Source organism: Leuresthes tenuis, unplaced genomic scaffold (genome assembly GCF_036924035.1).
Source record: "Leuresthes tenuis unplaced genomic scaffold, fLeuTen1.0.hap1 SCAF_16, whole genome shotgun sequence".
NCBI lineage: Eukaryota > Metazoa > Chordata > Actinopteri > Atheriniformes > Atherinopsidae > Leuresthes > Leuresthes tenuis.
The window spans coordinates 8,898,726-8,922,663 of record NW_027325370.1 but is presented as its reverse complement, the minus strand read 5'-3'; the positions used below and the strand labels follow the sequence as shown (position 1 = coordinate 8,922,663).

The 23,938-nt window shown below is 41.5% G+C and overlaps 2 protein-coding genes across 3 annotated transcripts; both read left to right on the top strand.

The window, feature by feature from the left end:
• Positions 1–534: 534 nt before the first annotated feature.
• ahcyl1 (adenosylhomocysteinase-like 1) lies at positions 535–19,765 on the top strand. 2 transcript variants are annotated; one of them, XM_072366564.1, is made up of 17 exons: positions 535–1,187; positions 8,688–8,802; positions 9,075–9,218; positions 10,419–10,519; positions 10,622–10,724; positions 11,928–12,022; positions 12,117–12,223; positions 14,256–14,372; positions 14,489–14,552; positions 14,658–14,746; positions 14,917–14,987; positions 15,277–15,371; positions 17,342–17,440; positions 17,596–17,664; positions 17,753–17,831; positions 18,047–18,167; positions 18,288–19,765. In XM_072366564.1, exons 1-17 carry the CDS (start codon positions 996–998, stop codon positions 18,292–18,294), a joined length of 1,668 nt encoding a protein of 555 aa, XP_072222665.1. In that variant the 5' UTR covers positions 535–995; the 3' UTR covers positions 18,295–19,765. The 2 variants fall into 2 exon arrangements, with proteins under 2 accessions (XP_072222665.1, XP_072222666.1); XM_072366565.1 differs by lacking the exon at positions 535–1,187 and adding an exon at positions 6,151–6,323.
• Positions 19,766–20,699: 934 nt separating this feature from the next.
• hspa1b (heat shock protein family A (Hsp70) member 1B) lies at positions 20,700–23,290 on the top strand. The gene is made up of 2 exons (XM_072367085.1): positions 20,700–20,786; positions 21,222–23,290. Exon 2 carries the CDS (start codon positions 21,244–21,246, stop codon positions 23,161–23,163), a length of 1,920 nt encoding a protein of 639 aa, XP_072223186.1. The 5' UTR covers positions 20,700–20,786; positions 21,222–21,243; the 3' UTR covers positions 23,164–23,290.
• Positions 23,291–23,938: the final 648 nt, after the last annotated feature.

The following is a 23,938-nucleotide window of genomic DNA, read 5'->3' as shown; positions in this document are numbered from 1 at the left end:
CCGTATTTCATGTGTCACATAAAAGCATTTTAGGATGTTTGTAAAAAATCTACAAAAAAGCAACTTGGGAGAAGCTTAAGATGTATTAATGTGTGTATAATGATACTGTTCAGATCACTCTGTGTAGTCAGGATTTTATAGAAATATCAGTGGAGCTACCAATGTCCTGTAATGTTACATAGCAGACTTTTAGGCTATGTGTTGATGTGCATACAGAGGAGGTCAGTGACATCTGATCACAAGTGGTCACTCAAGATGTGTGTGAGGATGCCAGGTGTGAAACAGCATGTCAGTGTAAGAATAAAAACAGTGACAGATAGACAAACAAACAGACAGACAGTGGAACGGAGATATCGTCCCTGAACAGGACCTCCCAGGTATAAACACTCTGATTAGCAGGCTCTACCAATCAGAAGCCGCGGATTGTGGAAGCTGGCACGCAGTCAGCCAATCATGGTAGAGGGGGCGGGACTTGTGCTAAGTCTCCTTGGCAGGTTAACTGGAGTAACGGAAACTGAACATCTACGCGTGCGCTAACTAATAGATGAGTAATGCCTGCGACAACCCAATACTTTAATTACTCTTCTTACGGGTAACCTCAGCCGTTACTACTCCGGTTTCCCCTCCAGTGGGCAGGAGAGCTGGATGATACCGCCTACACGATGCTCACTTGCTCGGGTGACAGCCTCAACAAACCGCCCCCTCCCGTCGGAGATGTTGCTGTCTGCGCCTGACAGCTGAACTGCAGAAGCGAAACAAGTGCCTGTGCCGCTCTCCCAGAAAGTACAAGGATAGGAGCCAGAAAACGGCTTGATCAGGCTCTCAGTGCTTCGCCCGGAGGTCTTGTGCTTATTGCTTCAGCGTCGCTTCGCTCATTTTAAGCCACGAAGCTTAACAAGAGAGCAAGAAGGCGACGGATAAAGCTTAACATCAGTCTGAAGTCAATAGAGAGCCGGCTTTTTCACCCCCTCTAGTATCGGTATCAATCGGATGCAATGACTGAATCGGTCGCGGACAGCAAAACTGAGGTCAAACAAGCCACGAAATATGTGAAAGAGACTGAAAACGTTGCGGAAAAATATTCCGCGTTGACGGTCAGCAAGAACAGCAGCGATGTGAACATGAACGTGGGGGAGCTGCCTTCCGCAGCGTTCACCGCAGTCCCCACCATGAAATCCGTCAAGAAGGTAAGAAACGTGAGGCTGGCCATCACTCAATGCCATTGGGCAGAGACCAGGAGTCACATGTAAGGAGGATAAATCCACGTTGGTACGCAGAATTGTGCTGCAGTGAGGGACGGCTGGTTAACCCACGGTGTAGATGTGGTCCAAACCAGTTTGTTGGTTCCGATCAGAATTTCCATCCCAACTTGTGCGCATGGTGCTTTAGTGTTAAGTTACAAAGTGACAATTTCTACCACTTTAAGTACCCAGATTCAAAAGAATCGTAGGAAAAGCATGCGTTGTCTTCTCCCCTGTGGCATTAGTCTAATCATAGTTTTTTACAACATTTTTAGGTAACAACATATCATTATGAAGGATTATTGCTAAAATGTGCCTTTATGCAGTCTCTCTGTTTGTATATATGGCATTGTAGGCATCTTAGCAACACCCTGGACTCAGGAAACGGCTACAAAACGAGTTGAGCTCTTAAATCTCTGATTTCAGGCCTACAGCAAAGTGGAGAGAAGCATAAGCTTGGGGAGGGGGTGTGTGGTCTGCATGCTAGGCGTGAAGTACAGAGATGCAATGTGTCAAAAAACAACCACATCTATTGTTTATTCAACTCATCCCTTCACTTGTGCTCGTGATATGAACAGCATGATGAAATTGTTTCAGCGGTGCACCTGTGAGAGAAGCCCAGGGATTTCTCGGCTGTCATTCATTGGCATAAGACAAAAAAGACCCTCCTCAGTTGGCTTCTCATATTAGTAAAGATCCACCACAGCTGGCAGCAGATAAACATGAGTTAAAACCATGTGTTTATGCAGTGCTTGTTGAAGGCTTCTTTGCTGTTTTCTCAGAAACAGCCTGCTCAGAGGTGGGAAAGGAAAGAGTCAGATATATGGTGCTTTTCTGGTCGTTCTTTTCACTGATTAGCCTGTGAGAAAACCTTAGCAGAGAATGTGTCACCGGTGTGGGGAACAAACCTTGAATCTTGGAATTTGTCAAGCTTGACGACTGTTGTTCTTTTCTGAAAGGTTTGCCTTTGTGTTGGCCAGAGTTTCTTAATGGCACACACTGTCTTTGACACATACTGTCCTGACTTTAGGAGCCAGGGGTTGAACCATACTGCGGTGCGAAGCAGTAATAAGACCTGACAGAAGCTTTACAGCACTGAATAATGGAATAGATGCTGGCATAGATGTATTTCAGGACAGATTTTCAGCCAGCAATATTTTGTGTTTTGGTATAGAGATATTTGTAAGAATTTTCTGCCAAAGAGGTCGACTCTACATGATGCACCTTTTTTGCAATCTGACTTATTAACTGATACTGATCCTGATTTTGCTTCGTTTCCCTGCCACATAATGGGGATGTTTGTACTTGCGGATGTGGCCTTAAAAGCACGCTGACCATGACAGTTTTTCAGCCATATAAGATGTGACAAAACACCAGTTTTTCCACAAACTCACTTATGAATCAGCCCCAAAGGTTGCAAAATTATGTAATGTGGCAAGTTGAACCCCCCCCTCCAGACATGGAAACATTAGACAGACCAGCACCTCTGGTGACTGATTATATGGCAAACACTCACTTGATCCCCGCAGATTTAAAGTAGCTATATATTTGAAGCACCATCTTTAACAATCCGAAACACAATTCTGTGATTAAATGTTATTAAAACACACAAATCTTATTCTCACGCAGAGTTCTGCATTAGTTAAGATATAGTTATGAATATTAATTGCACCTCTGTTGATAGTTCTCCCTAAACGTTAAATACACAAGCAGTAATAGGCATAAATTGTTATTCTTGTTTTCCTTTTGTTGGCGTATTAATGATAGGATCGCCAAAGGAGGACTGTTTGTTTATTTATTTTTTTCATAAATACGTCCACAAAGGGAGAGGGGGCAAAAAAATGTTAAGATAACAAAAATATCTGCTTTTCCCAGCAGCAGGGCTCATAGATGTCAGAATATTAGCTCAGACCCCCTGTCTGACAGGCAATAATGTGTGGACTGTAAGTCGCCTCAGGGGTCCCGGTTCAAAACATATTGGATGGTAGGAATGTGCACTGCGCTTATGAAAACACAGCAATGTGTTGTGAATAAATGCGAGAGCCCAGCGTCGAACTGAGTCACCTGTTAGCACGACAAAAGGAACGAGTGAAACAGCTGCAGCAACCGGTTGGAAAAAGCAGAAAACAAAATTGATATTGCAAAAAAGAAGAGTTGAATGTTGGTTGAGCAGGAGGCCGATGTCACATCATCAAAGAGAGTAAACATAATCGATGCCGCAAATTAGAGATGAGTGTGTGAGTGTGATGGTGGGTGAGTCAAAGAATACAACTTTACCTCCTCTCTGTTGGATCAATTCAGCAGTTATGCAATACACCCCCCCCACCCCCGAGAGTGGGACTCACTCACTCTGAATCTGTTCATGCATCATCATTTTCATCTGATCCCCGTGAGCGTGGGTTGCTGTTCATAGAATCTGAAATGTGTTTATACCTTATTTTCACAGTTTCATTGGTAAAATAGAAATGACAGAAGGGCTGCTACTGTTATGAAACACTAGTCAACTGCTGTACAGTTAGAATAACATAATAATCACTTATTCATGTTCATTTTATGTCATTATTATAATAGAAGCAAATAATAAGTTATGTCAAATGTTGAAAGTGAAACATTTGACTTTTTCATGAAACGTATTAGCTCATATTGAAATGGAAGACATATCAGGGCCGATATAGCATTTCTTTATCTCTGAACAGAAGTCTTAAACATCTGGGAACTGAGGGGACCAGTTGCTGGACCCAAACCATCAGAGATGCAGGCTTTTGAACTGAGTCCTGGTAACATCCCAGACCGTCTGTCTCTTATTTAGTCTCTGGTTTAGTAATCCACGATTTCCAAAAATAATTTAAAAGTTCGACCACAGAACAGTTTCCCACTTTGCCTCAGTCCATTTTAAATGAGCTTTGGCTCAGAGAAGAAGACAGCGGTCCTGGATCATGTTCACATATGGCCTCCTATTTGCACGACAGAGCTTTAACCTGCATTTGTGGATGACACGATGAACTGTGTTCACAGACAGTGATTCCTGGAAGCGTTTTTGAGCCCACACAGTGATTCCATGACAGAATCATGCCTGTTTGAGGGCTCAAACATCACATATTGATATCGATGTCCCTTCTGCACAGAGATTTCTCCAGACTGTCGGAATCTTTTTTATAGTGTTGTGTATTTATTCTGAAACATTATTTATTATTCTGAAATTGCTTCTGAACCTCTGCTCATCTTTGCCTCTGAGAGACTCTGCCTCTCCAAGGTGCTCTTTTGATGCCCAGTCACATCATTGACCTGTTGGTAGGCTAATTAGCTGCAACATGTTCCTCCAGCTGTTTCTTATCAGAGCCTTTTCAGCCTTTTATCACCTACATCCTAACTTTTTAAATGTTGATGCCACCATCAAACGAGAGCTTTTGGCGAGCTGATATTTATCATCAAAGAGCACAATTTCTCACTTTCAGCATTAGATATGTTTTTTCTTTTGTGAATAAGACATTGGTTTATGAGATTTGCAAATCATTGTGTTCAGTTTTTATTTACATCTTTATCCCAACTTTTTTAGAATTGAGATTCTGATTACAAAAAAAAGCCAGTTTAACCTGTCTGTTTCCACTTTTCTGTTCAGTCCTGTTCTAACTATAAAGGTGACTTATATTTATGGTGAATTATCATGAAACAGCCCAAAGGATCATGATGCGGTTATTATGTAAAAATTGTATCAGGCCCACGGTGCAAAGAATTAAAGATATTAAAAGAATATGGACAGCAGTCTCTCTCTGGTGTTTATTGAAAGTCCATATTTTCACACGTTATATAGAACAGTTATTAACATTGGTGGAAAAGTGGCCATACACTGTGAAATACAACACATCCATACTGACTAGTTTCATCATTTTCCAACTGTGCTCTCGCTTTTGCCCATGATATTTACACAGGCTCTCTCCTGTTTAACCCCTTAAAACCTACAGCTGTAACGGGTTAAACACAGTATTTGCTATCAGCAGTCTGGGGTATTTAAAATGGACCTTTTTACATGTGAAAACATCAGTAAATTATTGCTAGTCAGTGGCACACCATTGTGTTTAATTCTAAAACGTGGCCCTACTTCAGAAATCTGTGGAAATGATAGTTTCAGCTAAAGGTCACATAGTACTCTGCAGAGAGGAGGGATTAGCATGCATGTTTTTTTTCACAACACTGTAATCGGTCATGCATGTGTTGAGCTAAAGTTGAGTGCACATATTTTAAGGCTGTGCTTTAATTTCACTTGCTTGACTTGGATGTTGTTTTACTGCCTATGCACTATTTATACTTGGGTGTCTTTGACTTGTTGACTACTGTCTCTGTGAACACTCAGCAAAGATCTATGTGAATTACAGTTAGATGGTGCTATAGCTCTATTGGTGTCTGGTTAAATTGTTAATGTTGCCTTATGTCCAGCCCCCATTGAGCCCTTACACCACTGACCAACAGTCACACTCTACAGCTTAAGTCTGTGACCTGGCCTGCTATCTAAGAGAAAGGTTATTTTTAGCTGTAGGATGGGACTAAAGGGATGCCTATTGATGCAGCAGAAGGCTAATGGAGACAGGGTTTAATTCCTCTCGTCAATCCCCATGTATTTAGTGGTCCAAATTAGCAGCACAGGCTGAAAGTATAATCTGTAGCAAATGTGTTGTTACTGTGTTTGCAATTTTAACATATTTCCTGTTTATACATTGCTTTCCACGCGCTTGTAAAAATCACCATAAAATTAAACTTACTGACTTTTGCAGCCGGTTGTCAAGGGCAGAGCCAAAGAGACTGAAAGGTAGAGGGAGAGGCTCAGTAGGAATCGACCTCCCCTTCCCGTTGAGGCCTCTCTTTTCCTCTCTTCCTCTCTGTCCAAGTTGGCCATTAGAAATCACGATAATAGGTGAGAACCTCCCCCCTGCTCTGCTCTGGGAGTGTTCTGGGATAATAGCATCAGGGACACCTGGTACCATCACACAGAGGACACAGAGGCTCAGGGAGGTAGGCTGGAAAACTGGAGAGAGCAGGCAGTGACGGGCAGCCATGGCGCACAAACATGGGCACGGGAGAGACAGGGTGAGTTGCTCCTGCTGCATCTCAGGGAACTTGTTCTTCACACTTTTTACTCTAAGCTGTGGGATATCCCACGAATAGATCAGCCAGGATTATTTGAGGCTTTTTTTTTGCATTTAACAGAAATGTTTTTTCTTTGATTATCTTCTCAAAAGGTTATTCACACAGCTCACCTTTTGTTGAGGCTTCTGCGAGAGAGAGAAGCAGAAACATAATGCAGTCTTCAGTTACACAGAGTATTTCATCATCTATTAGATCAACCTCATGTTTTCCTCAATGCTTTAACAATGAGAAAAGGACCCTCTGATTATTGTGGCTGCGAAACGAAAAAGATCAGCGCAGAGGCTGTCTTAAATGTCTGCTGGGTCCACATCAGTACAAACTGATTCAAAGTCAACATAAATGTACTATTTTACAAGCATATGAGACAGGCCACTCTCTCAGTTGTGAAAACAGAGACATGCAGAGATCTGCACGGATCACCCTGTCTCCCAAGCTTCTTGAGTTACTTTTTCCTTGCACAGTAGGTTGTTAAGTCCCAGGTGTCACTGCCCATGGAAAGAGGGATTGTGAATAAAGTTACTATTGTTGGGGGCATTTCTGCCAAGGTAAGTCATTTGAAAGTACAAGAGATCATTTCACTTTTTGGGATTTTGGGATAAAAGATTATTGTATTTTTCCCTGTGATCATGAATTATGTTGATGGTTTAGTATGAAGCCCGTTCATTCACCTGCAGCTTCTGCTCATATCTGTGTGGTGACTGCCATGAAACTGAGCCATAAGCACAATTGCATCAGACTGTGACGTTACTAGATATTTGATCAACTTCATGTTTGACCATGAAAACAATTTCTTTGTATTTTTTGTAATGATTTGATGCTGTGTCATTACTTCGCAAACTCGTTAATCATTAAGATTTACTTGTCATCTCATGATTCTAGGTCAGTGTATGTGCTGCAGTGCACATGATACTCAAATGTTACCCATCTCATTGTTTTCAGTCTGGCGTTCGTGTGTTCTCAGATTCAGCAGCTGTATGTTGTGTCAACTCTGCCGACCTGCCTGTTAGTTTGTACTGCAAACACATGGTATGGACATTGAAAATAAGAATCCCACAGCTTTGTCACAATGAATGAAGACATCTGAAAGAAAGTGAATGTCTGAGGAGGAGCTGTGTGAACTGTATGAGGATCCACTCTGACTTATTGTAAAGTCGCATTCTAACACCGCCAAGAAAAGAGAAGTCCAGTTATCAGAAATGAAAGAGGACACAAGGGGGAAACGTTTCAGGAAATGCTGCAAGGCTTCCTGTGTTGACCACAAGCACTATTGCATGACATTATACAGTGTTATGACATTAAACAGCGTTGTCTGAAAAACAAGCAGCACGACGTAAAAGCACGATCAGGGTTTTTGACACTAAGACACAAAGACACAGGCTGGAATTCTTGGAAAAGCACACAGAGTGACTGTACGTAGAAGGTCTCTGTGGCACCCCTGATCGGGCTTTAAGCAATATTGAGATAGCCTTGGTTTCCGTGTTTCTCTTATGGAACATAACGTTAAGCCTGCAGTAATAGCTTTAGTGACATCATCTGTCATATTGATGGACATATCAACCTCATAAAAATAGGATGTGAAATGAAAGAACATAACAAGGTCCCAGACGGGCTCCTGCGGTCTTCCAATTTCTCTAATGTGCTGAGTAATCAAGTTACCCGTGACACTATCCTCTGACTGTATATTTCCAAAAATCCTTTTTATCTGCAAGTTTTAAGCTTGTAAAAGTACATTTCATCCACCGTTAGGTACAGTAACCCCACAGATTGAACACTTGAGACTTTTATTAAACGCAAGGCAAGAAAATATACAAGCTAGCGGTTTGCTGATCCAATTTATGTGCTTCCAGGTCTTTGATCTTGGGCGCTTTGAACGGTTGGGTAGACATGATGAATCAGCATCAACAACAACTCAAGCCTGTGTATTTGAACAAAGCATACATCACAGGGCCGGAGAGAACATCTAAAAATAGGCACCAGCTCCCTTCTTCCTGATCCACCTGTGATTCACTGTAACAAGCTGATTTCCTTTTTTTTTTCTTTGAAAGGACAGTGTTGTGACTGGAGCAGCACAATGAGTCCAAATATAAACAGAGAAGAGCATGAAAACATTATGTGAAGCATTTTTGTGGAATTTAATCACAATTAACAAGTGAGGATTGTGCTACTTTTTGTTCAAACGCACCCGTGAGTTCCTTGTGGACACTTAATTCATACAGAATCCATGCAGTAACTCTCAACATGTCTGGATTGTTTAGCTTCTTTTTATCTTTGTGTGACGTCCCATTTTGTTCTGGTTCTCCTCAGATTCAGTTTGCAAATACAGAGGATAAACAGGAATTCAGCAAGTACCCGACCAAGGCAGGCCGCCGCTCCCTGTCGCGGTCTATCTCGCAGTCCTCTACAGACAGCTACAGCTCAGGTACTTCCTATCTGAATATTTCATCCCAATACACTTTCTAGTACTGATGAACTTTAGATACACATGCTTTTCTAAAGTGCACATCACATCTCTCTGAAAGACCTATGTTTGTTTATCCATAAATAAAATAAATATTGTATGCAGGACATCAATACACACAGGCACGTACATACAGGAAATGCATGCTTCACAGATGTGAAGTATAGATTTCATAATTGGCTTCATAATGTGTTTTACCAAAAGAGTGACCTTTTGTGTTCTTCATTTTCCAGCTGCATCCTACACCGACAGCTCCGATGATGAAACCTCCCCTCGGGACAAAGCCCAGGTCAACACCCACGGCAGCAGCGACTTCTGTGTGAAGAATATCAAACAGGCTGAATTTGGCCGCCGAGAAATTGAAATTGCAGAACAAGGTATTTGACCTCATTAGCACATAGTGTGATTTCTGAAAATTAGGCTAAAAACGTTTGGGGTATCGAAAGTCAGGTGTAAAATAGTTTACACTATGATAATAGAGGCATTTTTGATGAAGTTGGTCTGAGTTTAATGCTTTATTTTTTCCTATGGAATTGCTTCTTCAACACAGGAAGATACTCAGGTATATGCTTTATGAATTTTCTGGCTTCATAATTTCTTTGTGATTTTACTGTGATGCAGTCAGGAATAATACACTCCCTATTGTTACCAGTTTTACAAAGAAAGCCTTGAGCTACCTGTCGTGCCTGTGTTCCCAAATAAATTTCACATTGCATCAGTTTTGCTACTTCTTGATAAAAGTCCTCTTCTTTCGATTTCTCAACTCTTAATAGCTCAGGGATCAGGCACTGAGTGTCACTGGTATTCTGGAAACATAATCACAGCTTTTTCCTCAAGTTCTGTTCATCATCTGTTATGTTCTTTTCCTCTGAACCCTCGTCTAAAAGGTGGGGGTCTTTGTGGACTCTTCCCTCTCTCTTCTGTCATTCTGGCTGTTTACACTGTCCATGTGAGCGATAAGTAGGTGTGAGTGCTTGACAAGTGTTCTTCAGGCTTAAAACCTGGGTAGTAACAGCTGTTACCGACACTGTTGTTAAATCAGTCTCCCATTTTACAGCCATTTAATGCACAACTGCCACGTAGAAAGGGATTGTTTTTGTGTAGCTTGAAAGGATCCGCCATTCTTTACTCTCACGAATCAAAACCTGACTCTGAAATCCTCCCATGGGGGCTTTTTGACCAACAGAGAGCTGGTTGGTTCTTGATTATGCGTCAGTTTTGCTTTGCACGAGTCCTGCTTTACAGTTGGCTTTTCTAAATTCTCTTCTAAAATTCAAAAGACGTCCATGTTAAAATCAGATTTTCCTGGCTGACCAGACGGCACACTTTTCCTTCGTTTTGCGTGTTTGTTGTAACGGCTTTCGTGCATATCCAGTAATGACACCAATATCCTCACGATTCCCAGTCACATCTGTTTTTTGCTGGGGACCAGTACTTTTAACTTCTAAACTGCCCCATTTTAGACAGAAATAGCTGGAATATTTTCCCCAAATGAGAACCAAAGTGGATATATGTTGATAGAAAAACTCCATCAGTTACATTTTACTGGTGTTTTATTTCCCCTCCTACCCCCACAGACATGTCTGCCCTGATTTCCTTGAGGAAGAGAGCCCAGGGGGAGAAGCCACTGGCTGGGGCAAAGATAGTGGGCTGTACCCATATCACTGCTCAGACTGCCGTACGTATTCTCATCCTGTTCACTGCAGGTCCCTCAGATGCTCTCCTTTTCTGACATCTGCTTCCTTTTGATGTATCTACATTTTCCATTGTTCCCTCTTAGGTTCTGATTGAAACCCTGGTAGCCCTCGGGGCCCAGTGTCGCTGGACTGCCTGTAACATCTATTCCACTCAAAACGAGGTGGCTGCTGCTCTTGCTGAGACAGGTGAGATCCTCTCCTCTCTTTTCATATAACATCTTGTGACCAAATCTTTTGCCCAAAGTTAACCAATAACATTTTTTAAACATGGAATTATGGTAGCCTGTCACAAATCATAACAAAATTTTAAAAAACCCTTTGACATTTCATTTCATCTATAGCTGGTCGGTTTAAATTTAATATAGTATTTGTATTCCATATAATTAGAAATAATTTTAAATTTTATAGCTTAGGTATTTTTAAGTGGGGCCGTGTGAAGTCCTTATGAGTAGTGCTTTACCTGCACCAGGCAGCGGTCAGAGCACCGTCTGTCTGGAGCAGGGACGAATTCTCATGGTGGAGCCAAGCTGACGGCACCTGAGAGCAAGGACAAAAGAAGAGTGGATTATCGCCATAGAAAACAACTCTCAAACAAATCTCACAAATTATATAGTGGTTCAGTGAAGCCTACAATGCTATAGCATCAGACCGTTATGTACTTTGTCACTATTTTCTCAACCAAAGAAAAGCTGTGTTGCTCCACATCACTGAGAATCCTGCTGCTGATCAGCTGAGTCCGCTAGAAGTTGTTTCAGACTTGTTGGATATCTTCCTCCAGGGCATTGCTTCTGCTCTGTCTCTCTGCTCTGCATCTCTTGTCAACAGTTCTACTGGCTTATACGGATATCTTCTTATCTCACCAGAAAAAGGCACGCTGTTGTCTTCACTTGTGTAATCACTGATTTTTACTGTGTCATAGTTGTTGCTTCTGGATCAGATCACTGTGAGACACAGCTGATCAGCCACAGGAAACGCTGGGCAGCTGCAGTATGCGCAGTGTCGTTGAGCAACACAGATGTTGTTCATTTAAGAGGATAGTGCCAAGTAAAGTAAATAACTGTCTGATGCAATGGTGATGCATTTGAATCATTTTTGCTGAACCACTATGACATTTTTTAGGTTTGAGTTGCCGCTGCTGGTACAGTTAAGGTACCAACTAGCCATACGTACATCACACAACCCATCAAATAACCCAAAGTATCGCTTTCAGTATATAGTACAAGAAGAAGTGAGTTTAATTTATTTTTTTAACAATAAAGTTATATGAACCAAGGTAACTTGAGACTTAACAACAGCCATTTTACACCTATGCTTTCGCTGTGTAATGCACACTAATGGATCTGTCGCTCACGCCGTCTCTTCCCATCCTGTGTGTTTTGTTTCCTTCAGGCGTACCTGTGTTTGCATGGAAGGGTGAATCAGAGGATGACTTTTGGTGGTGTATCGATCGTTGTGTCAACACTGGGGGCTGGCAGGCCAATATGGTATCATCTGGACTGTCCCATTATACGTTTATACGACCTGTTCTTATTTTAGAATCAATCTTTCATGCTGTTGGCTCGGCTTTGTTTCCCGTAGATCTTGGATGATGGCGGAGATTTAACCCACTGGGTGTACAAGAAGTATCCCAGCATCTTCAAAAAAGTCCGTGGCATCGTAGAGGAGAGTGTCACTGGTGTTCACAGGTGAGACGAGGATTAGATCTTATGGATTTTGATGGGAGGACTTCAGTTGGAAGAAATTCAAGGAAAAGCAAAGTATGAGAGATGGTGATTTGATTTTAACTAAGAAAAGGGTAGATGAGCTGTGATTATAGCAGTGATTATGAGCATAAAACCCAGGTTGTGACCTCTTAAGCCAAAGATAAGCAACCGCATCCACACATTAGTGCCTCCACAGCTTGTGGCAGCTCATAAAGTTTTATGAATAATAAAGACTGTGGCATCACTATGTTTTTGATAGTCATCAAAACTTTTGCATTTTCATAAGCCTTTTTGGGCTGTGGGATACTACCACTGCTAACCCACTAACCGTCCCTTTAATACTGAAACAACTAAAACAGAAATAACGTAAGCTAATAATGTTATTTTTTAATGTATAAAGAGGTAAGATTCTAATTTCAAACAAACATTTTTATAGTAAAAGCCACAGTTTACAGTTTACAGCCCTGTTTATATTTTAGAATAGAATAGAATAGAAAAATACTTTATCAATGACTAAATAAATAAATAAATAAACTTGAGAAGAACATGTCAGCAGTCACTGTTAAAAAGCCTTATGACTGTGGGGACAAAGGACCTCCTGAACCTCTCAGTCCTGCAGTGCAGTGAGATGAGCCTCTCACGGCAGCTGCTCCTCTGACCTGCCAGGATGCTGTGGAGAGGATGTTTATTATTCTCCAAAACAGAATACAGTTTCCTCCTTATCCGTTGCTCCGCCACAGCACTGAGAGGGTCAAGCCTTCTGCCTACTGGCCTTTTTCACCAGTTTGTCCAGACGCCTACAGTTTTGTCTGTAGTGCAACTCCCCCATCAGACAACAGCATAGAACACTGCACTCTCAATGATAGTGTGATAAAACATGGACATTATGTCACTGCAGACATTGAAGGACCCGAAGAAGAGACAACTCTGGCCCCTCCTGCACACTGCTTCTATGTTGTCAGACAACTCCAGTTTATTATCCACCACCCGGTATTTGCAGGTTTGAACAGTCTCTATCTCCACTCCATCAATGCAGACTGACTGGTATGGAGTTTTAAATCTCCTGAAGTCTCCACCAGCTTGTTGGTCATGGTAGTGTTCAGGAGCAAACAGTTATTTTTGGTCCAGCCATAGAAAGACTCCACAAGGTCCCTGTACTCCTTCTCCTGTCCACCGCGCTCACATGCCACAACAGCCGTATCATCAGAATACTTCTGTATGTGGCAGGACTCTGAGTTGTACCTGAAGTCCGATGTGTACAGGGTGAAAAGAAAAGAAGCCAAAACAGTACCCTGCGGAGCCCCAATACTGCATTCCAGTGTTCCAGACTGTGTTACTGTGGTCTGGCAGTCAGATGGACTCCATCTGGGCCTGCAGTCCTCCATGACTGAAGTCTCCTGAGCTCAGCTCCAACCTCCTCTTTAGTTAGACGCAGAGGTTGTAGCGGAGGGATGGCGACAGGAGTGATGTTGCTATCATTAATAGAGATGGGGGTGGGGGTGCAGCTGGACAGAGGAGGGCTAGTGGTGGGAGTTGCTGCAGAGGTGGAGGTGCAGCTGAACTGGGGAGGCCAGGCGGTGGAAGCAGCCACAGCTGAGCAGCTGCACCTTCACAAAGCTGTTGTGTAATCAAAAACCTTTACACAAAGCTGTTGAGATTCATTTGTGTGAGGTTTCTTCAGCGTTAAAAACAATCCAAGTTCCCAAATAAAGCAATTGCTGTTGAGTGACAGACTGCATGTTGTGTCAGCAGAAACAGGATCCAAAGCAGTTACATAAGTCATGGTAGTATTGACACCCAATGACATTGTGGACTGAAAAGGACGCTGATCTGATTTGACTGGAGGCTTTTTGAAAAACATGACTGATATCGTTTGCTCCTAACGCCAGCAAAACACAGCCCTCAAAAGACTCAATTACCCAGATGCTCCGGAAAGTTTAAGGTCACGCAGGATGCATCTCACTTGTTCAGTGTGATAATGTGCCTGAACATGTATCCCCATGTGTCCTCTCAGATTGTACCAGTTGTCTAAGGCTGGCAAGCTGTGTGTTCCTGCAATGAATGTGAACGACTCGGTAACCAAGCAGAAGTTTGACAACCTTTACTGCTGCCGTGAATCTATTCTGGATGGGTAAGCAGATTTAGTCATGGAAAAAAATAGATATGTCTTGCCAACATTGCTACCGATTGTCTTTTTGTGATCATGTGAAAATGATCAGGATCTGTTATTTTGCTTGTCTCTACCAGCTTGAAGAGGACTACAGATATAATGTTTGGAGGGAAACAAGTGGTTGTGTGTGGTTATGGAGAGGTGACTCATTCCTTTGCCAAAGAAAAAAAAACTCACTTAACATGGTTAAGATTGGATTTTGACTGGCGTAGCAAACCTTTAATTGCATGGTCTTGTGGTCTGTAGGTGGGAAAAGGCTGCTGCACTGCTCTTAAAGCCCTTGGAGCTATTGTGTGCATCACGGAGATTGACCCCATCTGTGCCCTTCAGGCGAGGTGAGTCACTACCCATTATCATTCAGCAGGAGTCCATCAATAATTATCTGGCTATTGTTCCTGTGTTCTACATTGAATTAGCAATGATGCCAAATCAACAAAGTATTGTTTTAATTGGTTTAAAGTTGTTTTTCATTCTGTCTTGCTTATGTGTGTGTTTATCCACACAGCATGGATGGATTCCGAGTGGTCAAGCTGAGTGAGGTCATTCGGCAGATGGACGTGGTGATAACTTGCACTGGTACTGTGCTGCATGCAGTGACATCCATTACTTCTGCTTTGTTGCTCACAATGTTTCCAACACACAAATACATGTCTCATTTAAGTGTTCCTGTTGATTTATCGTGTTGAAACCAGACTGCGTCTGAATGTTCAAATGTTTTCGGACTCAGTGCATTACAAGACTAATTTTTGATGTAGTTGCAAATAAAAAGTTCAAATACAGACAACTTTTGAAATTCTCCCTAAATGTTCACCCCCTGCAATCAGTGAGTCTGATATCACCTCATCTTTATTCTTGTTGAATTCAGGCAACAAGAATGTTGTCACCAGAGAACAGCTTGACCGAATGAAGAATGGTTGTATCGTCTGCAATATGGGACATTCCAATACTGAGATAGATGTGGTAAGGGTATTTTTATTCTATTTTTAAGGGTATTTTGTAAAAGCTGCTGTCTGGGAGTTTCTACTTAAAATTCTAGCTTTGAGGTTGTGCAGAAAAACGGTGGATTAAAAGGCTATTCAAATGCAAATGGACGAAAAAAGGGTTGAAAGCCTTAAACCCCAAAAAGGTTAAAAGTTTAATGTGCTCATTAACAAATACAGTTTTTTTTTGTCCTTCACACATAATCCAGTAAACTCTACAAAAATGCCTTCATGTCTAATTCCTTATTTAAGCTTTTATTGACGAGATTTAAGTTTGCTGTTCAGAAATTCAGGGTGCCTGGCTCCTAAAGAGCGACATATTTAATCTTTCCCTCTCATTAAAGGTGCATTATTTCGAATACGGTCACTGAACTGTGTTATTTTTATTCATTTATTTGTCTTTATTCTTTAATGTCATCAACATCAGTACAACTATTTGGGTCTTCCGTTGCTATACACAGATGCAGCTTAAAAAATCATCCAAAGGACAATCCGCACGATGATCTCATGAATTAGCCACATGATCTTGGATTGTTTTGGGGACCAGACTATACTAAACTACATCACAATCAGCGCCACCTCATGATGGTGAATGGCAGACGGAACAACATAGGCAGCAGGTTTGAAAGAGTTAGAGGAAAAGTGTCAAGAGTTGTTAGGCTAAAAACAAAGTAGTTTACCAGCTCTCTTGTTAATACTGATTTCTAAAGCTTGCTTTGTAGAATGTTTCAATCAATGATGCATTATTCTGTAATTACTTGACGACCAATGCTTCGTCAACAGGCCAATAGGGGTTGAAGCTAGGCCGAATAACCCTAGACTGAATATCGGAAAAATACACTCAGTGAGGAGCACTACTTCCTCTTCCACTCATGATGGACTGAGGGCAGGCTGGACATTCCACTGACTCACTATCCCATCTTAAGGCAGACAGTAGTATAATTAAAGGCTACAGGCTATGTTACACTCACTTACTGTCTCTGCAAAATACTAAAAATATGTCTTTAACGTAATGTCATAGTTCTTGTTTTTTCACACATTAGTTTGAATGTTTTCAACAGGGTGATTAGCACCATTGCCTCACAGTAAGAGGGTTCCAGGTCTGATTCCCGTCTGGGGCCTTTCTGTGTGGAGTCTGCATGTTCTCCCCGTGTATGTGTGGGTTCTCTCCGGGTACTCCGGCTTCCTCCCACCGTCCAAAAACATGCATGTTAAGTTGGTGACTCTAAAATTGTCCTCAGGAGGGAGTGTGAACGTGCATGGTTGTGTGTCTCACTATGTGGCCCTGTGACGGACTGGTGACCTGTCCAGGGTGTTCCCCGCCTCTTGCCCAATAACAACTGGGTTAGCCTCAAGCCCCCCCTGTGACCCTAAATTGGATTAAGCGAGTATAGAAAATGGATGGATGGATGTTTTCAATAGTTAGTAAACTAAGTAGCACCTTTAATCTAACATATAATCAGTTTCTGTGGTATGTATTGTATATGTCAAATGTGTTTATGGACAAGTTAAAACATAAACAACGTCCTTGTTATGTTCAGCCACAGCTGTTAACCCAGTGACAGGTGAAGATCACCTTGCTAGAATGCATTGTCCTGATGGGAAACCTTGGATCCTGGAATTCATATGGATATAATTATTTTGCATACAAACGTCACACACATCATGAAACTGCAATTCCCAGATCACAGCAACGTCCTCAATTAGAACACTGCCTACTGTGCTGTAAAAACTGCCCGGGTTAATCAGATTGCACGTCTGCGGAGTCCCGCCACACAACCTAAATAATTCACTGACAACATCCCAGTGCCAGGCCCCACAGGACACCCCCAGAGGTCCTGTTAATTGTTTCTGACTAGTCAGAGCAGTTTTGCTGCTATACGGTTTAAATTTGTGTCTAATCAGTGTAAATCTGTTTTTTAAATGGGCATTTGCCTCTTATGTCTTCAGGCAAGTCTGCGCAGCCCTGAACTGACTTGGGAGAGGGTTCGCTCTCAGGTTGACCACATCATCTGGCCCGACGGAAAGAGGGTTGTTCTGCTTGCAGAGGTGACGTCCTTTACAGCCCTGCAGTAAATGCTCACAAAACCGTGCCTTTTAAAATCACGAGAATTGTTTTGCTTAAACTAAAACAAATCGTGCCATTTGTGATTAATTTGTGTACAGAATCTACAATGAACTTTGTGTATGTCATTTTTTTTCAGGGTCGCCTCTTAAACCTGAGCTGTTCCACAGTGCCTACGTTTGTGTTGTCTATCACTGCAACAACTCAAGTCAGTAGTTTGTCCCTGCAGGAATATGTCATTTACAGGCACTGTTTGCGAGTCTTGTAGCCATTTTTGTGGTCTGTGTTGTCTGTAGGCCCTGGCCTTGATTGAGTTGTTCAATGCACCAGAGGGACGTTACAAACAAGATGTGTATCTTCTGCCCAAGAAAATGGGTAAGAGTCTGCTTTTTTGTGAACAAAACTACTCGTCTTTATTAACGCACACGGATGAGAATTTGCAGCAGTGTGTGAAAGAATGCAGTCTCTTGCACTACTTCACCGAAACGTTGCTCAATGCCGCCATCTTATGACTATGAAAAATACAGCACTCAGTGAACTGCGTGCAATGTATCCACACAGTGTGAATAACAATCTGTGTCTGTTCCTAGACGAATACGTGGCCAGTCTGCACCTGCCAAACTTTGATGCCCACTTGACAGAGCTGTCTGATGAACAGGCCAAGTACATGGGCCTCAACAAGAACGGCCCTTTCAAACCCAATTATTACAGGTTGGTGCCACTCAGATGTATATCTTTGCATTCTTTTATTACCCATCAGCGCCTAAGTTTTGACTGTAGTATGTCGGTGTGGTAGCTAAACGTGTAATGACGCTTATTTTTTGTTCACAGGTATTAGGAGGATGCCCGACTACCCTGGGATGAACAGAGATGACTCTTTTATTTTCTAAACTGATACACAATGGAGGAATTATTTTACTTATTCTGAATGTAACTTATTAATAGTACCTCAGAATTAGTGTTAATATAACAGATGAAGATATATAGAGAATATATAATGTGTAATCAACTAACATTATGTCTTGTCATGTGTTTAAAGAAAAGCCCATGTGCATGCGTTGATGTGTGTGTACATATTTAGTTGCTACTGATTACGTTACTAGATCACAGAGCTGTTGATTTCTTTGTTTACTCTTATTTACGCACAGTGCCAAATAAGGGCTGTATGTATGAAACATAAAAAAGGACTTATGTTTTGTTTGTCAGTGACATTAAGACTTTATGGGTACATTCCATGAGCAAGAGTTTAGGCTGAGCCAAAACAAACTCTGTGTTAGTACGCACAATATTTTAGAGATGCTTCTTTTGTGTGTGTGAAGTCAACTCATTGAATGGTGTCTGCATACATGCCCTAAAAGGTAACGTCCAGTGATCCTTGAAGTATAGCACCAGTTATATTAACAATATGATTGATTATTATTTAAGTTCAGAATTCATAATAGCCTCTGAGTGTCTAAATGCTTTTTAACTTCCTGACCTGTGGAGCTGGATTTGGACACTCTTTTGGACACTAAGATGATCATGAAACACTTTGTTATTGTGCTAGTAACAGATTAAGATGCTACGTTATGTCTCAGCACAGGATATGTTAAAGATGGCAGGCTTTACACATTCCCAAAAAGGAAGCTGGAAAAGCTTGGACCAGTCCGGCATTTCCTAACTGCTATAATCTGTTTTAAGTTTCCATTTGCTCACTCACATTCCACCTGCGATCTGTGTCCCTGAAGAGCCTTTTGACTGGATAATGCCTTTTAAGGCCATGGTATGAATGTGCCTTTTTAGCTCATTTACAGCTCTGTCTTCAAAGAAGTTGGGACGCTATAAAAATGGAAAAAACACAAAGACATCAAATGTTTAAACTGAGACTTTTGATTGCAGTTTGAAAATAATATGCTCATTTTGAATTTTTATGTGAATAACAATGTTCAAAAATTTGCAATTTGTTCAGCAAAAGGATAGAAAATGTGTGTATGCTGGAAAGAAATGAAACAAGTCAGTAACATAATTGGTCAGAAAAAAAAGGAACGTTGTTTGAGAATAGTGTTCCTTAGTGGAAAATACAAGAGTTTTTTGGGGGGAATTTAAGGTCCAACAGAACACAAAATTGTTTTACGGAATTCAGAGACTTTCAGAGAAATAAGACCAAAAACTTGTGAAACTTATTTCAGCAAGACAATGACAAACCACAGCCTGCAATTATTACACCAGCATGGCTGCTTAGTAAAAGAGTCTGGAAGCTAAACTGGCCTCTGTTCAAACCTGTCACCCACTGAAGACAATTGGTGCTTTAAGGAATATGGGGAGAAAAATGCTGATATCATGCAGGAATGAGAAAATATTTCTCTAGTTTTAAAAAACAGTTGTGCTGGTAAGTTTTAATACAACAATATAGCCCCAATCCCAGTTATTGTTATTTATTTTAGTATGCATCAAATTTCAAATGGGCATATATATTTTTAACAAACATTTAATCATTTCTCTTTGTACCATTGTTTAAGAGGAGTTTAGATGATTTGCTAAGATTGTCTTTTTAAAGAAAACCTCCCAACTTCTTTAGAAAGTTGTACAACAACTAAACATCAGCACTGACCTTAATTATATTAATCATACCTTTTTGTAAAACCACACTTATTTGTGCCGTATTTAATGTCTTCCTTCCACTGCTTCTGCTAGTAATTGTAACTCGTAATGTATGATCTGTATTTTAAGGAAAATATTAGACTTTGTCTGGCATATGATTGTCACTGTCCTAATTTGATCCAACAGGGTCCCTTAAGCAACATTTCATGTGATCAGAAGTGTATACTATATATGAAAATGAATGCATTAAATCAGCAATAAACTAAGTATTTTTAAAAGAGAAACGTTACTTTAAATTGTGTTTCTTTGGAAACTCAGAGAATGATGGCGAGGCCTTTGTGGTTATACAATACTTTCCATGATTTTGGGAATAAAGCTGGCATTCATGGCTGCTAACGCTTCTACATAACTCCCTGAATGTGTCTTACCTCTACATTCTCCACTTTGTTTTTCTTGACCGTCAGCCCTGCTGGCTGAACATCAAACTGCTGTCCCTCTCTAGAATATTCACCAACTCTCGCGCACCAAGCCAGCTGCATTAGTTTCTAATATTAACAGTTCAGTCACTGAGCTTGAGGAGGAGGAGGGGGCAGAGAGTGTTCTGGAAACCTGGTTGTTACTATATATGCCGCAGGTCTGAGTCAGTCCTGGCATAAGTTTCAGAAGAAGTGCACAAAGACAGAAGCTGACTCAAAGGAAACTTCCCTGGGGAATCCTCTCACACTTCTAACAGAGAGATCATCGCTGAAAGTAAGTACCCACACTTAGAAGATTTTAGAAATACACGGTCGAAAACTTCTGAGATGTCTGTCAAATTCAGTTGTTTTAATCCTCAGCATAAACGCATCAGTTGAGCTTTAATTAAATATTTTTCAGTAGTGAATATTAGGAGCATGTACGAAACTATTCCAGGCTTGTTGTTTGAGAAGTTCTTTGACACGAGATACAAAACTTATAGAAATTGTGAAGCAGAGTCACTAGCATAGCTTGTAGCTAGTTATTAGTTGTACCACTCAGCCAGTGTTTAATTAATTGTTAAGCACACAACAAATTAATCTGACAGCTAGATGGACAGAGTATACAAACATTTTTACGAGCGTTACTGACCACAGTCAATTATTTTTGACTGATTTTTCTTCAAAATTCCTTCACTATTAAAATGCAATGTTTTCTGGATCTTTTTAGACGCTTCCAAGCAACAAGCAAGATGTCCTCAGCTAAGGGAATATCCATTGGCATTGATCTTGGCACCACCTACTCTTGTGTTGGGGTTTTCCAGCATGGCAAAGTGGAAATCATAGCCAATGACCAAGGCAACAGGACCACTCCCAGCTATGTGGCCTTTACTGACACAGAGAGGCTCATTGGAGATGCTGCTAAGAACCAAGTGGCCATGAACCCCACAAACACAATCTTTGATGCCAAACGACTTATTGGAAGAAAGTTTAATGACCCAGTGGTCCAGTCCGACATGAAACTCTGGCCTTTTAAGGTGATTAATGACAATGGAAAGCCCAAAGTCCAGGTCGAACACAAAGGTGAGACAAAGGCATTCTATCCTGAGGAGATTTCTTCCATGGTTCTGGTTAAAATGAAGGAGATAGCAGAGGCCTACCTGGGACAGAAGGTTTCAAATGCAGTCATCACAGTCCCAGCTTATTTCAATGACTCACAGAGACAAGCCACTAAGGATGCTGGGGTTATCTCTGGAATAAATGTTTTGAGGATCATCAACGAGCCCACTGCAGCAGCCATCGCCTATGGCCTGGACAAAGGTAAAAGAGGAGAGCGTAACATACTCATTTTTGATCTTGGTGGAGGCACCTTTGACGTGTCGATCCTGACTATTGAGGACGGCATCTTTGAAGTGAAAGCCACTGCAGGGGACACACACCTTGGCGGGGAAGACTTCGACAACCGAATGGTCAACCACTTTGTTGAGGAATTTAAAAGAAAAAACAAGAAGGACATAAGCCAGAATAAGAGGGCATTGAGGAGATTGCGCACAGCTTGTGAAAGAGCCAAGAGGACCTTGTCCTCCAGTTCTCAGGCTAGCATCGAGATTGACTCTCTGTTTGAGGGAATTGACTTTTATACCTCAATCACAAGGGCACGTTTTGAGGAGCTCAACTCTGAGCTCTTCAGGGGAACCCTGGAGCCAGTTGAGAAAGCCCTACAAGATGCCAAGCTGGACAAGTCCAAGATCCATGAAATGGTCCTGGTTGGAGGCTCCACAAGGATTCCAAAAATCCAGAAGCTTTTACAGGACTTCTTTAATGGCAGAGATCTGAACAAGAGCATAAACCCAGATGAAGCAGTGGCTTATGGGGCAGCAGTCCAAGCTGCTATCCTCATGGGTGACACTTCAGAGAACGTCCAAGATCTCCTGCTGCTGGACGTGGCACCCCTGTCTCTGGGTATTGAAACCGCAGGTGGGGTTATGACACCTCTTATCAAACGAAACACCACAATCCCCTCAAAGCAGACTCAGATCTTCTCCACATACTCAGATAACCAGCCAGGAGTGCTAATTCAGGTATATGAAGGCGAGAGGGCCATGACAAAAGACAACAATCTATTAGGGAAATTTGAGCTCACAGGTATCCCCCCCGCTCCCAGAGGTGTACCACAGATAGAGGTAACCTTTGACATTGATGCCAATGGCATTCTAAATGTGTCTGCCGTCGACAAAAGCACCGGCAAAGAAAACAAAATCACCATCACTAATGACAAGGGCCGCCTCAGCAAAGAGGAGATAGAGAGGATGGTGCAGGATGCAGAAAAGTACAAAGTAGAGGACGAGCAACAGAGAGAGAAGATTGCAGCAAAGAATGCACTGGAGTCCTACGCCTACCAGATGAAAAGCAGCGTTGAGGATGAGAATTTAAAAGGAAAGATAAGCGAAGAGGATAAAAAGATGGTCATTGACAAGTGCAACCAGACAATCTCCTGGCTGGAGGACAACCAGCTGGCAGAGAAGGACGAGTATGAGCACCAACAGAGTGAACTAGAGAGGGTGTGCAAGCCAATCGTGGCAAAGCTGTATCAGGGAGCGCCGCCTTCAGGAAGCTGCGGGAGCCAGGCAGGAGGAAGCTCTCAGGGCCCCACCATTGAGGAAGTGGATTGAAACCGCAGACTCCAGCATGTCATCTTTGTCTTATCATTGTTTAGTATGAATTATGGGACTTCACTGTTGTTAGACTTTCCATAATCAGTAAGTTATGAAAATGGTCTTTCATGTATCATCCATACAGATGTGTTGTTCAAGGACTTTACATAAAAATCTGACTTTAACTAATAGTTTGGAGGGGAATGTTGAAAGCTCTGTTAAATCTTCTGGCATATTTTGTAGAAATAAAGCCTCTGTCAAACCACAACACTGTCAATAAATGCCACAGATTAAATTTGACAGTTCCTTATTGAATATATAATCATGTGCATGTCGGCTGGAGCTTTACTTTAAACTGGTTACCTGATGTCACCAAATAATAAGAATATGAGGGAAGATTGACAATCCCCTAAGCTACAACATGATTAAATCAAGCCGTGGAAGAGGTATTTGGATTATTTACTGAAATAAAACTACTGATATAGTAAAAATACACCCTGCATTAAAAATCCTAAAAGACCTTGAAGAGCAATGTAGTTGCATGTCAAAATGATTTTTTGAGGTCGTAATTATTAAACAAACATCTGAAAAATTACCGTGACTGTTCACTGATATTTGTAAGATTAAGATGTAGCGGAACGGATGTATTCAGTAGCATAAAACAGAAATAAAAATGTGCTCAGGTAGAGTTTTTGTGCTGTTCAAAACGAGAGTATAAGGCTGAGGCCAAATCAAGCAATTTAACACATCCATATTGTTGATGTCTTGTATTTTATCTGCACCACCAGTTTAC

Excerpts from the sequence above, each read along its gene's own strand:
- ahcyl1 (XM_072366564.1), top strand. The coding sequence starts at position 996 with ATGACTGAATCGGTCGCGGACAGCAAAACTGAGGTCAAACAAGCCACG. Across the intron at positions 8,803-9,074 it reads TACAGACAGCTACAGCTCAG|CTGCATCCTACACCGACAGC; the intron begins GTACTTCCTATC and ends TTCATTTTCCAG. Across the intron at positions 12,224-14,255 it reads AGTGTCACTGGTGTTCACAG|ATTGTACCAGTTGTCTAAGG; the intron begins GTGAGACGAGGA and ends GTGTCCTCTCAG.
- hspa1b (XM_072367085.1), top strand. The coding sequence starts at position 21,244 with ATGTCCTCAGCTAAGGGAATATCCATTGGCATTGATCTTGGCACCACC.